This window comes from Ailuropoda melanoleuca, chromosome 15 (genome assembly GCF_002007445.2).
Source record: "Ailuropoda melanoleuca isolate Jingjing chromosome 15, ASM200744v2, whole genome shotgun sequence".
NCBI lineage: Eukaryota > Metazoa > Chordata > Mammalia > Carnivora > Ursidae > Ailuropoda > Ailuropoda melanoleuca.
This window is the reverse complement of record NC_048232.1, coordinates 38,872,887-38,886,282: the sequence shown is the minus strand read 5'-3', so window position 1 is coordinate 38,886,282 and position 13,396 is coordinate 38,872,887. Positions and strand designations below refer to the sequence as shown.

Here is a 13,396-nt window from a genome sequence, read left to right as displayed (position 1 = left end):
TCATGAATATTATTCTAGAGGAGAAAAAATGAAGGATTAAAGATAATTTAAAAAGAATACACCTTTGATGCACTCACTTCTCTGTGAGTAAAGTAAAAGTGGGCACGGCGGTAGTGAAATGTTCTCTGTTCTCTTGGATTTTACAATGTGCTATCAATTACTGCACTGCCTTGTTCTTTGATAAGATTGATGGTGGGTTTTGCTCTTTGTCACTTGGAGAAGTGCAACAGAATTCCCCCAGCCTGCCCATCGATCTTCGTGGTGATTGCCAAAAGAGTGAGTGTCTCCTGTGTTTTGACCAAAATGGGTTGGTGGGGTTGCTCACAACTGTCAGACACCTGGAAAGGTGAGCTGGGCTCGAAATGGTGTTGTAGGAAATGCTTTAATATGTGCTAATATAATTCCATTTTAGAAAAATTAGTTTACTCGGGAACATAAAATACCAAGAGCACGGGGTCCTATGCACTAGGTAGGGCTTTAGTTTTGTGCCAGTTGTGGAGACTGCCTGGGCTGACCCTTGAGACTGAGCTCTGAGCTTCCCAGAAATCGCCATCTGACCATTCTCCTGGCTTCTTCTGCAGGGTTATCAATGCCGGCAAGAGCACACATAATGAAGATCAAGCCAGTTGTGAGGTCCTCACTGTGAAGAAGAAAGCAGGGGCCATTACCTCAACCCCGAACAGGAACTCGGCTAAGAGACGGTCCTCCCTTCCCAATGGGGAGGGGCTGCAGCTGAAGGAGAACTCGGTAAGACCCTCCTTCACCCCCAGGTCTCAGGTGAGAGGCACAGGGGCACTTGCGCCCCTGGTGAGGTGCTAGAGCTGAATCCCGTCTGTAACGGGAGAGAGAAAAGCAATGTCGCCAGAGTCAGTGGAGCGGCCCATCTGTACTCAGGGTATCACGCAGTCAAAACTGGAGGTGACACGTGTGAAGAGCTGGTGTTTATTAAGTTCTTATAACCTAACCCATATCATATATAGGTTTTGTTGAGATTATATATATATATATACACACACACACACACATACATATATATATATACATACATATATATATATATATGTATGTATATATGTATATTATTGTTTGGTGGTTGTACAGGAGCCACTGTAAGATTTTTGTGAAGGAGATGGTCTCCGGAAGCCTCTCTCGAAGTAAGGAAGGAACACTAGCCATTGGCTTACAGCCCTGCCATGGCGTTGCCCCTTTCTTCCACTTGCCTGTCTGTTAGAGTTGTCCAGTGGGAGCCTCTGCCTGATGTCTTCCAAATTAATCCTTGTTTCCACTTGGCCCAAAGCCCTTGCATCCCGTGGGGCAGCCCTGCAGACTGAATGCCCTGTTGACAAACCACAAAGCTTTTCTTCTCTTTTCAGTTTCTGGAGAAGAAAGCAGACATCCTCAGAAAGTTCTGAAGAAACACTCAGAAAAGTATAGGGAATAATCGGTACTCTGTCCACCAGCAGATTGTTTAGCTCACAGAAAACAAACATTGAATGAGATGATCCAAATGTGACTTTTTATTCTAATAATCTTGAGGATATTTTTGTATATACATTTTTATAGAATTGTAAAGGACCCAGGAATCTTTTCTCAGTGTAAGGAGTAGTATGTCATTGCATTTATGCACGGGGACTAAGACCACTGGTTTATTTTGTTCACACCAGTTCACCTTAGAAACACAGTGACCTGTGAAGACTCATCACTTGCACTTGTGTTCAAGGCTGAAGGAAGCGCTGACTGGGCTTTTCCCAAAGAGCTGCGGTCAAGGACTCAGACGGGCAGTCCAAACTCATAATGGTTAAGTGCACAGGCTCTGGAGTAAAGGGTTTCAGAGCAATCCATCACAGTCCAGCATTTATTAAACTTTAATTTTAGGATATTTATTTATTCTTTGAGCCTTAGTTTCCTAGAAAAAGGAATAATAATAGTTACTCTTACCAGGTGTAGTAGGAAAAGAATGGCTGGAAAAATGACATCCGTGGTCCATGGAAATGTTGAGCCACTGTCTTAATTAATAAATCCTTGATAAATGTGAGCAGTTGTTATTCTAAAGTCAGTCCCACTTTAGGGATTCTCTGTGGATAATGTCCACTGAATTTTGTATCTTTATCCACTTGTAAATGAGAGATCACACAATTTTCCTTCATGCCTATTTGACAGGATTGTTTTGAGGACTGTGTTATTAGGGAAAAGGGCTCAGAGCATGTGAGCTATTGATGATAATTAAATATGCGTGCCAGTGACTTCATGTTGCTCTTTGCCCTGATAGCTCTCCCCTGCCACCGGATGTGAAGTGATTTCTGTAATAATTAGTCAGCATTGACATTTGGCCCAAGGCCAGTTGATGTCATTTTTCCTTGTTGCTAAGTTCCTCCTACAAGTAAGGCCACTAGTAACTTTTTAACATCCTTGTTTAACAACAGTGAAACCAGGGGTGCCTCGGTGGCTCAGTCAGTTAAGTGTCTGCCTCTTGGTTTTGGCTCAGGTCGTGATCTCAGGGTCTTTAGATCGAGCCCCGAGTCGGGCTCCCCATTGAGCATAGAGCCTGCCTAAGGTTATCCCTCTCCAGGACGCCTGGGTGGCTCAGTTAGTTAAGTGTCTGCCTTCAGCTCAGGTCATGATCCCAGGATCCTGGGACTGAGCCCCGTGTGGGCTCCCTGCTCAGTGGGGAGCCTGCTTCTCCCTCTGCCCCTCACCACCCCCCTCTTTCTCTTGCTGTCTCTCAAATAAATACATTTTTAAAAATCTCAAAAAAAAAAAAAAGATTCTCCCTCTCCCTCTTCCCCTCGAGGCCCCACCCCCTCTTATAAAAAAATAAATCTTAAAAAAAAAAAAAAAGAACAGTGAAACCAGTGCCTAAGTACTTTAGCATGGAGCCGTGACTCTCCCCTGTGATCGCTCTGATTCTCTGTGGGGTCCTTGTTCCAGGAGGCAGCGAGGAGGTGCCAAGCAGAGTGGACACATCCCGCCCCTCCGTTTCCTGCTTCAGCTGCAGCTGCCTCCCTTGTATCTGCCTTACATATTAGGCTTTTTATTAGAGTTTAAGGCAAGAGCTGTGCTGCCTCTTTTCAATTGTGGCAAATTATACGTAACATACAATTTACCGTTTTAACCAATTTAACCATCACACACGTTGTTACCATTACTGCCATCCTTCTCCAGAACTTTTTCTGAAATTGAAACTCTGTACCTATTAAACCCTAACCCCCGTTCCTCCCTACCCCCAGCCCCTGGCAGTTACTATTCTTTTTGTCTCTATGAATTTGACTACTCTAGGTACCTCATATAAGTGGAATCATACGATATTTGTCCTTTTGTGTCTGGTTTATTTCACTTACAATGTCTTCAAGGTTCATCCATGTTGTAAAATGTGTCAAATTTCATTCTTTATTAAGACTGACTAATATTCCATTGTTATGTGTACACATTATTATATCAGTTTGTCCATCGATGGACACTTCTATCTTCTGACTGTAGTGAATAATATTGCTATAAACATGGGTCTACAGATACCTGTCAGTCCCTGTTTTTGATTCTTTTGGATTTGTGGCCAGAGTGGAATTGCTGAATGATATGGTAATTCTGATTAATTTTTTGCGGAACTGCCAAACTGTTTTCTATAACAGCTGCGTCATTTTCCATTATGACCAGCAATGCACAGAGTTCCAGTTTCTCCCCATTCTTGCCAACACTTGTTGATTTCTGGTGTGTTTTTTTTGGTTGTTTTTTTTGTTGTTGTTGTTGTTTTTTTAAGCAGCCCTCCTAATGGATGTGCAGTGGTATCTCACTGTGGTTTTGTATTTCCCTAATGATTAGTGATGTCAAACATCTTTTTATGTGCTTATTGGCCAGATATATCTTCTTAAAAGAAACATCAAGTGTTCTTTTTTCAATATTTATTTATTCTATATTTGAGCCCTTTGCCCTTTTTTAAATTAGGCGGTCTGTTAGGTTGTTGTTTGCACTACTTTTTAAAAGCTCGAAAAGCATGACTTGCTGTGCCAGGTAAACCCGTGAGCACTCGTGTGTATCAGGAACTAGATACTGAGGATTTGGCAGGGAATAAAAGCGACAGAAGTCCTTACCCACAGGGAGCTTACATCCCTTGAGGGAGACCAACAATTAACATGTATCCCATGGCAGATACTAAACGCTATGGAGAAGAACAAGGCAGAGATGCAGGCATATAGAAGTGTGAGGTGCACGGGTGGTTAAAGAAGGTGCCAGTAGGGGCGCCTGGCTGGCTCAGTGGGTTAAACCTCTGCCTTTGGCTCAGGTCATGATCCCAGGGTCCTGGGATCAAGTTCCGCAACGGCTCCTTGCTCAGCGGGGAGTCCGCTTCGCCCTCTGCCTGCTGCTCCCCCTTCCTTTGTGCTCCGCCCCCCCACCCCGGACAAATAAATAAAATATCAAAAAAAAAAAGAAGGAGAAGAAGAAGGTGCCACTAAGAAGGTGATGTTCAGGCACAGACTGGAAAGTGCAGCTATTGGGAGGAAGACCTTTCTGACGTTCTAGACAACTGTAAGGACCCTGAGGCAGGAACAGTGTTCTCAAGAATCAGCAAGGAGGTGCATGTGGCTAGAGCAGAGAGAGAAGTCAGGATTGGGGAGATGTTGTCAGAGAGGCAGTGAGAGTGGGGTGAGGCCATCTGGCAGGCTGTTATCAGGACTTCGGCTTCTGCTCTGAATGAACAGTTTGGAGCAGGCCGTGCTGGATATACTGCTTAAAAGAAGCCAGTGACATTTCCCATTTAGAAGACATCCCTTAACTCAAATACGGTGGTGCTTAGAACGGGTGGTGACAGTATAGGATGCAGCAGAACTCATCTGCAGGGGACAAGTGAGGTGGCTCTGCCCCTTCCCCTCTCTGTGCATCTGTTCCTTCACTACCAAACATGTATTGAGCACTGAGTCTGCCTTGGGGGTGAGATGAGCTCAGTACAGTTCCAGTCCTCCTCCTAGAGCTGAGTTGAGGAAGGCAAAAGAGTCAATAATCAGCAGCAATACAGTGGAGTGAGTTTTAGGAGAAAGTTTTTAAAAATCCAGGTTGTTTGGAAGCCTAACTCACATGGGTGACCAGTGGTTTGTGGAACAGCAGAGGAGAGGAAATGGGTAAGATTACAGAATGGTTCCTGGAGAAGGTGACATTTGAGCTGTCATTTTTAAAAAAGTGAATAGGGGGCACCTGGGTGACTCAGTTGGTTAGGCATCTGACTCTGGATGTCAGCTCAGGTCTTGAGCTCAGGATTGTGAGTTTGAGCCCCACATCCGGCTCCTTGTTCAGCACAGTCTGCTTGTCCCTCTCCCTCTGCTGCTCCCCTTGCTTGTGGACGCTCTCTCTCTCAAATAAATAAAATATTAAAAAAAAAATTGTTTACCCTTTCTTGACCTCTCATCACCAATCAACTTAGTAAAGTCAAGTATTTCCAGAAAACTTTCATGTATAATATCACCATCCTACTTGGAAATTGAAAAAAAAAAACCCTAAAATGTCCTGCAGTTTATACATGATGACATTTCTTATATTGAGTGGCATTTGGGCAGCTGGGTAGCAGTAAGATGATTTTTTTCCTCCTATGGATAATTATTAGTTGGTATAAAGATTTTAAGGGAACATTAAATCCCTCATGCCAACTCATAGAAAATTATTTTATCCTATTTGGACAAGTTATCTTTTCAGTCAAAGGAGTCAATAGTTAATCCTCCTCTTTTAAAACAAACTTTTTAAAAAAATGGTGGATAAAATAATATAAACTATGTTCGGCCTCTCCTGGTTTCCATGAGGCATTTACTGAAGGAGTGTTATTTCCTATAGTACTTGCTGAGTTCTTGACAGCAGCAGCTTACAAGAAATCACAAGTTCATTTCAGATTCCATCTACATATAAAAGCAATACACTGGGAGCTAAAGAAGCAGTATTTGAAAGAAATCATAAAACTTAGATACAAATAAAAATTTCAAAATGTTCTGCACTGTAGTATTTTAGCTTAAAGAAATGCAAGGGATATGGTTGAATTTCTGTGTTCTCCCTTACAAAAATAGTAATAGATGGATTATTTATTTATTTTTTTAAAAGATTTTATTTATTTATTTGACAGAGATAGAGACAGCCAGCAAGAGAGGGAACACAAGCAGGGGGAGTGGGAGAGGAAGAAGCAGGCTCATAGCGGAGGAGCCTGATGTGGGGCTCGATCCCATAACGCCGGGATCACGCCCTGAGCCGAAGGCAGACACTTAACCGCTGTGCAACCCAGGCGCCCCAATAGATGGATTTTTTTAAAAATTAGAATTGAATGAAATAGTGAAATGAAGAAAATATTTTTTTGAGGAATAAGGAAGAGAAATTTTGAGATCTCTGATGAAGAGGATATAGAGTAGAGAAGGGTATTTTCTATGACAAGTTCGGGGGGGAATTTTCCTGTGCCTCCATGGGTGGTTTACGTGTGAGGAGCCATAAATCTCTCAGGCAGGGGGCGCCTGGGTGGCACAGCGGTTGGGCGTCTGCCTTCGGCTCAGGGCGTGATCCCGGTGTTATGGGATCGAGCCCCACATCACGCTCTTCCACTATGAGCCTGCTTCTTCCTCTCCCACTCCCCCTGCTTGTGTTCCCTCTCTCGCTGGCTGTCTCTATCTCTGTAGAATAAATAAATAAAATCTTTAAAAAAAAAAAAAAAAATCTCTCAGGCAGGCTGGCAGGGAACAGGTCTCTGTGCCGATGTGCAAGCCTCCTAACATTCTTGTGCCACCGATGAGTTGGGGGCATTGGGTGGGTGGCTAGGAAAGAGGGAACCTAAAATGCTAGCATTTCCAAAGGACGCTCTGAGAATTTTCTCTTAGGAAAGATGCTGTAAGCTTGTTGAGGGCAACACCTTATCCAGTAGCCTCCTACCTGCCTCCCACTGAAGGCATTTTTTTTTTAAAGATTTTATTTATTTATTCGACAGAGATAGAGACAGCCAGCGAGAGAGGGAACACAAGCAGGGGAGAGTGGGAGAGGAAGAAGCAGGCTCAGAGCGGAGGAGCCCGATGTGGGGCTTGATCCCAGAATGCCGGGATCACGCCCTGAGCCGAAGGCAGACGCTTAACCGCTGTGCCACCCAGGCGCCCCCACACTGAAGGCATTTTAATGAACCAGATCACGATTTGTAGGAACTAATCACCATGACTAGCTTTTCTCTGCTTTGGGAGATTTGAAGTAGTCTTTATCTGCCGTACTGAGGGTCCCCTGAGAGGGAAAACATAACTTTCGTAAAAGCTTTTGCTTTTCATTTCCCAAGTATCTGGTCATTTTAGCAATGAGGTAAAAAGAAGAAAATACTAGCTGACTTCTCTGAGGAGGGAGAAGTAGTTCACTCCTAAGGGCATCTTAGAGTCTTAGTATTAAGAGAAGAAGCTCTCGTCCTCCGAGTTGTGTAGGTGGGACTTGGGACATGGTGGCAATAACCAGAACGTTCCCCCCCCACCCCCCATCTGACTGCCTATTTGGAACAGATTGTTTCTGGCTTAAGACTAGAGTGTGGATACATGCATTCCAAGTCTATTTCCTTAGGAGCACCCTTATGCTGTTTAATTTAGTCAAAACACATCAAAGTATGGGGTTTCAGTATCTGTTAGTTCAGTGTCTAATTACAATAACAGGAGATGGCTGTGTCCACATTGTGGCCAAGCTCATCAGCAGGGGAGAGGAAAGCTGATTATCTTTCTCTGTGGAGGATAGAACAGTACTGTGGGAATTCAAGGCAAGTAGGATCAAATTGGGCTGGAGAGAGGTAAAAGGGAAATGGGAAGGGGCTATTTCAATTCTTTGAATGGAAGATTTGCCATTCTTTTCATTTGTTTTCTCTAAGAAGGACTCGTTCATCCCGAGAACATTAAATGAAGGTTGCTGATGATTCTAGCCCTCCTGGAATATTTGGCCCTCATTTGGCAGTCTGCTTCCTGAAATGATGTCAGCTATAAAAAACAAGGGCAGGAGCCTTTTATTTTTCTTATTGTATGTACTGCTCTAAATTTTCCCTCCAGTTAAGGTCTTTGTTTTGTGCAAGTCAAGAAAACATAACCTTTCTATTTATGCCCGTAGATTTTCTGAAGCAGGAGCACAGTAGTTTCTCTCAAAACTCTTCTCTCTTGGTTCTAGGAACTTGAACTCTTGCCAGTGATGAGGAAGGGTGACTTTAGAACCAGGCTGATGTCAGAGTGGTTTTACAGTTCCCTCCTCAGTGGGTGTTGGTTTTCTTTGAAGACCAGGCTTGACCAAGATGTCCATAGTAGCTGGGAATGCAACTTGAACTTGATTCCACAGTAGATTTTTCCCAATGGGGCACACCTGAAGGCTAAAGGAAAATACATGGTGCTAAGATGGAAAATTTTCTTCATTTCACTATAATTGGGTTTCCCCACATCTTTAGACGGGAAGAACATTGGCAAGAGTGATAACCTCCTGAGAATTTTTCTTCTTCCTTTTTCTTTAATACAATATTCAGCATTCATGTGCCAGACACAATACTGATCTCAGTCCTTTGCCCAATATTGATTCATTTAACCTGGTACTGTGCACGTAAGTATGTACCATCATTATTTTACTAATGAGATAGTGGAGGCACAGAGCTATAAAGTGTAGAGCTTGTAGTCAGCTGAGGCACTCTAGTCTCTTACGACATGCTGTTTCTTTATCCATTAGCTGTTGGGAAATGTGGCAGAGAAATTTCCTTGGAAAAGGGTGAATAAAGGAGGAATAGCTCCTAATGATGTGTATTATTTCAGTATAATATGATGCTAAATATTTTGTCATTTCTATTATGATTTCTCTTTTGATTTAGGAGTTATTTGTTTTTTAAAGATTTTATTTATTTGTTTGAGAGAGAGGTGGGGAGGAGGGGCAGAGGGAAAGGGAGAAGCAGACTCCCCACTGAGCAGGGAGCCCAATGTGGGGCTTGATCTCAGGTCCCTGGGACCATGACCTGAACTGAAGGTGAGCTCAACCAACCGAGCCACCCAGATGCCCTGATTTAGGAGCTATTTAGCACTTTCTCCTATCAGCTCAGAAACTGGGTAACAGCTTTTACTGACTCAGGTGAAGAACAGAATGGAAATGAAATTGTTTATCGCCTTATTATCCTTAATAGTCCATTTTTTCTTGCTAACTTATGGAAAAACTGTTGCATGAAACCATGGCAAAAAGAAAAAGCCTTCTGATTGGATAATAATATGTGTCTAAGTTTGAATCCTTGTGCTGCCACTTACTAGACATTAGTTACCTTGTGCAAATGAGTTGACCTCTCAATGCCTCAATTTCCTCATCTGTACATTTTGGATAATAGCTCCTACCTCAAAGGGTTGTTTGAACTAAGTTAAAAATATGAAAAGTGGGGCGCCTGGGTGGCTCAGTCCTTGAGTGTCTGCCTTCGGCTCAGGGCGTGATCCCAGGGTACTGGGATTGAGCCCTGCATCGGGCTCCCTGCTCTACTGGGAGCCTGCTTCTTCCTCTCCCACTCCCCCTGCTTGTGTTCCCTCTCTCGCTGGCTGTCTCTCTCTCTGTTGAATAAATAAAATCTTTAAAGAAAAAAAATATGAAAAGTGATTAGAATACTACCTTGCGTGTAGTAAATGTTGAAGTAATGTTATCTGTTGTTGTTCTAATAGTGGAGTTTGCAGCTGCATTTCAGTATTATTTCACATTACTTATGTTTTTACCGTAACCTATCTTTTTTTGAGGAGGGAAGGGACAGAGGGAGATAGAGTCTCCGCCCAGCGCAGAGCCCGACATCACAACCCTGAGACCATGACCTGAGCTGAAATCAAGAGTCAGATGCTCAACTGACTGAACCACCCAGACGCCCCTTACCGTAACCTAATTTAGGGAGCGTTACTGATGTGTAAAAAAAAATAGTTTGAGAACATTTCTGAGGTAATTTTTGAGTCTAGAATGAAGTACAACACAACCAACACTGTCACAAACATATTTCCTGTCTCTCAGAAATTAATATTTATTTAATAATGTTTTTAAGATGGGACAGAATGACTAAAATAAAGAAAAAGAAATAGCCGGTGTTGGCAAGGATGTGGAGAAAAAAACCCTCATGCATTGTTGATGGGAATGAAAATTGGTGCAGTCACTGTGGAAAACAGTATAGAGGTTCCTCAAAAAATTAAAAATAGAAATACCATATAATCCAATAATTCTCCTGGGTATTTACCCGAAGAAAATGAAATCCTGAATTTGAAAAGATCTATGCACCCCTATGTTTATTGCAGTGTTATTTACAATAGCCAAGATACAGAAGCAGCCCAAGATACGGAAGTATCGATAAGATAAATGGGCAAAGAAGATGTAGTGTGTATGTGTATATAAATACAAGCGAATATTAGCCGTAAAACAGAATGAGATCTTGCTGTTTGCAACAACATAGATGGATCTGGAGGGTATAATGCTAAGTGAAATAAGTCAGAGCAAGACAAATATTCTATGATTTCACTCATGTGTAATTTAAGAACCCAAACAAATGAACAAAAAAGACAAAAAGACAGACTCTTAAGTACAGAGAACAAACTGGTGGCTGCCAGAGGAGAGGAGGGTGGGCGGATGGCTAAAAGAGATAAAGGGGATTAAGGGTATACTTGTCATGATGAGCACTGAGTAATGTATAGAATTGTTGCATCACTATATTGTGCACCCGAAATGAATATAACACAGTTTATTAATTATAATATATATAATATATAATAAATTCTACATGAATAAAATTTTTAAAATAAAAACTTTTTAAAAATAAAAATTTAATAAAGGGACTAAATTACCATTTAAAAACAAAAACCAAACTACTAAATGTGTCCTGCATCTTACTGGCTCATAAAGTGGAGGGATTGAAACAAATCTGCATTTCATATCATAATATCCTGAGGAGGAAGCAGTCCTCATTTTTAAGTCTATGAAATTAAGCATTCTTTCCTGCGGGGGAACAAAACATCTTAATAATTTAGTCAAAAAGAGGTATGGTAAAAAACAAAGTACGCTGCAAAGGCCTGATGCCAAGCGCTCAGCAATAGAGTGTGGGCCCTGGGGATGACTTGCATGAAGTTACTCAAATTTCCTGCGTCTGCTTGGTCATTGGCTTGCTTTTCTCCCTTTGCTGTGTTACCCTGAGGATCAGAACTGGAGATTTCAACCAAACCCTGTGGACGAAATGCCTAAAACAGATCTTCAAGATTCTGAATTATCATCTTCATTGTGAGGCCTTGAAAACTGGCCAGAAACTATGGAAATCAACCCATATAGTAGCTTACAGTGGGGAATTAGAAGAACATGGCAACTCTGGGATTGCCCAACGGGAAATAAGTAATCATTTTCCTTTGGCAGTGAGCAAGGAGAGAGGCAGGAACAGCCTGTGTTCTGTAAACACAGCCATGGGCTTTAACTCAAAGTGGGATTTCCACTTTGTGATCCTCTTTTCATGTTATTGATAGAGCCCCTCCTTAGATCTCTAAATTCCAGAACCATTTGGTGTAGGGAAGGGAAGATGAGTGTCAAATGAGCTGAGTTACTTGTAACTTCAGGGAAGACAGCTAAGGGGAGAACCACTTATTTCCATAGAAAACTATTTCTAGAGTAGCAATCTCCAAACCATGTGTATGAGCGTGTACCCCCAACATATTCATTTAATGCTATATAACTGTACTGCTGTATATCCATGTAATGTCCATTTAGCAATTATAAAAATATATTAAATATTTGAAAAATAATTTAAAGGCAATAAAGATGAAAAGGCAACGTTTTAAAATAATAACAGCTAACAGTCATATGATTTTTATTATATGCCAGGTATTGTTCTAAATATTTTTCCCACAGTAACTCATTTATTGCCTTGCTAGGAGCAGACTTCATGTTCCCATTAGCTAATATCTCAAGGCAGAATTCATCATTAACAATAGCAAGTATAATTCCATATTTTATATTTCAGCTGTCTCTGAGCATTTCAGATACTTTTGAGTAGAACGATTATTACTGTTGTCAGATAGGACTAGATTGTCATTACTTGGAGTAATGTGCTGGCTGTCACACGTTCTCATTTGCTCATGTTTTCTATCAGCAGTTTCTGTGCATGGATTAAAAAACCTGTTGTCCACGTTGTGAGGGACGATTTAGTTAAAAACTGAGTAATACGATGCACGAGAGCCCTTAGCTGGGCACACCCAGAGCAGGCAGTGAGCAGTGGTATGCCAAGGCCAGGGGGTGCCTCTGCAGGCCGAGGTTCCCGGCTTGCCTTGGAGCCGCCTCACTTACGTACCACGCGGGGGCGCCAGTGTCAGTTGCTGTGAGAAATACTAGCGACGCTTACGTTCTTCTCCAGCTGTAGGAGAAAAAAACACGAAAAGAATGTATCATTTTGGCAGTTTTAGCTCCCCCTGAGCTTGGCGTGCTCTCTGGCGGCGGGAGGGGTGACGAAGGGGGCTTGCACGCCGGGAGCTCCGGGGAGCGAGTGGGGCAACAGAGCGCCCAGGCTTCCTGACCCTGGCACAGATGTGTTCCTTGGTTTTCTTTGTGTTTCCTGCCTCCCGTCTCAGCACTTCTGTAGGCTCCACGGGAAATGTCTGAGGTTTTGTCTACGATCTCCCCTTGTTTGTCAGCACCCCGTAGGAGGGGCTACCTCCCCGCCTCCCAGATGGCTCACCAGGGCTCTTGAGCCTGTGGGCTCCCCGGAGTGGAGGTGCGCGTAACGTGCTCCTTTTTCAAGAGAGCTACAGTTGAGGCTACTGGTTTCTGACCCCCGTGATCAGCTGTGCTGTAACTGCCCCTGAAGCTTAGTCGATGGCCACAAGCCGCTTGGATCAGAGATGACATCGGTAGCCGGTGCGGTGGATACATTTCTGTTCGGAGCAGGCTTCCATTTGTTGAAAGGCCCGAGGGACCCTTCCCAGTCAAAACTCATCAAAGTCCTGGCATTATAGACGATCGTGAAGATGGGAAAAAGAAAATAAGCAAATATTATTAAAAGTCAGTTTCTACAACTTTTGAGAAAGAAGGCTGGCACGTGCGGCCTGCTTCAGAGAAATCCTGCAAGAGAAACTGTAAACTTCAAGCTCCCAGTTTGTCACCTTCTGAAATCTTCCCTTTATCTAGCTGCAGATGTTTTCCTGAAAAGGGGTGGGAGAGTGTGTGTGTTGTACGTTACATACAAGACTTTTTCTTGTTTTCTTTTTTTTTTGTGGGGGGAGTAAATCAGAATGCAATAAGAAAACTGCTTCAGGTTTACTCTTTTTAAGACACAAGTGATGGCTGCCAAATTTAAGTGTGTTAAGTCAGGAAAGGGTTTGATACTGCTTTTCTTAAAGTGGAGTACGTGTTTAACTCCTGTTCTTCTGGAGCAAAACCAAGGTAAACATTTGTTAAAATAGGAATT

General features: G+C 42.6%; 1 protein-coding gene across 1 annotated transcript in view; it reads left to right on the top strand.

Annotated features, from left to right (window-relative positions):
* The window catches only part of PPM1H (protein phosphatase, Mg2+/Mn2+ dependent 1H), a 242,326-nt gene that overhangs the window by 95,135 nt on the left and 133,795 nt on the right, over positions 1 to 13,396 (top strand). Inside the window, exon 3 of the mRNA XM_034643663.1 lies at positions 582 to 747. Coding sequence (XP_034499554.1) covers positions 582 to 747 — 166 coding nt within the window. The remainder of the gene's footprint in view (positions 1 to 581; positions 748 to 13,396) is intronic.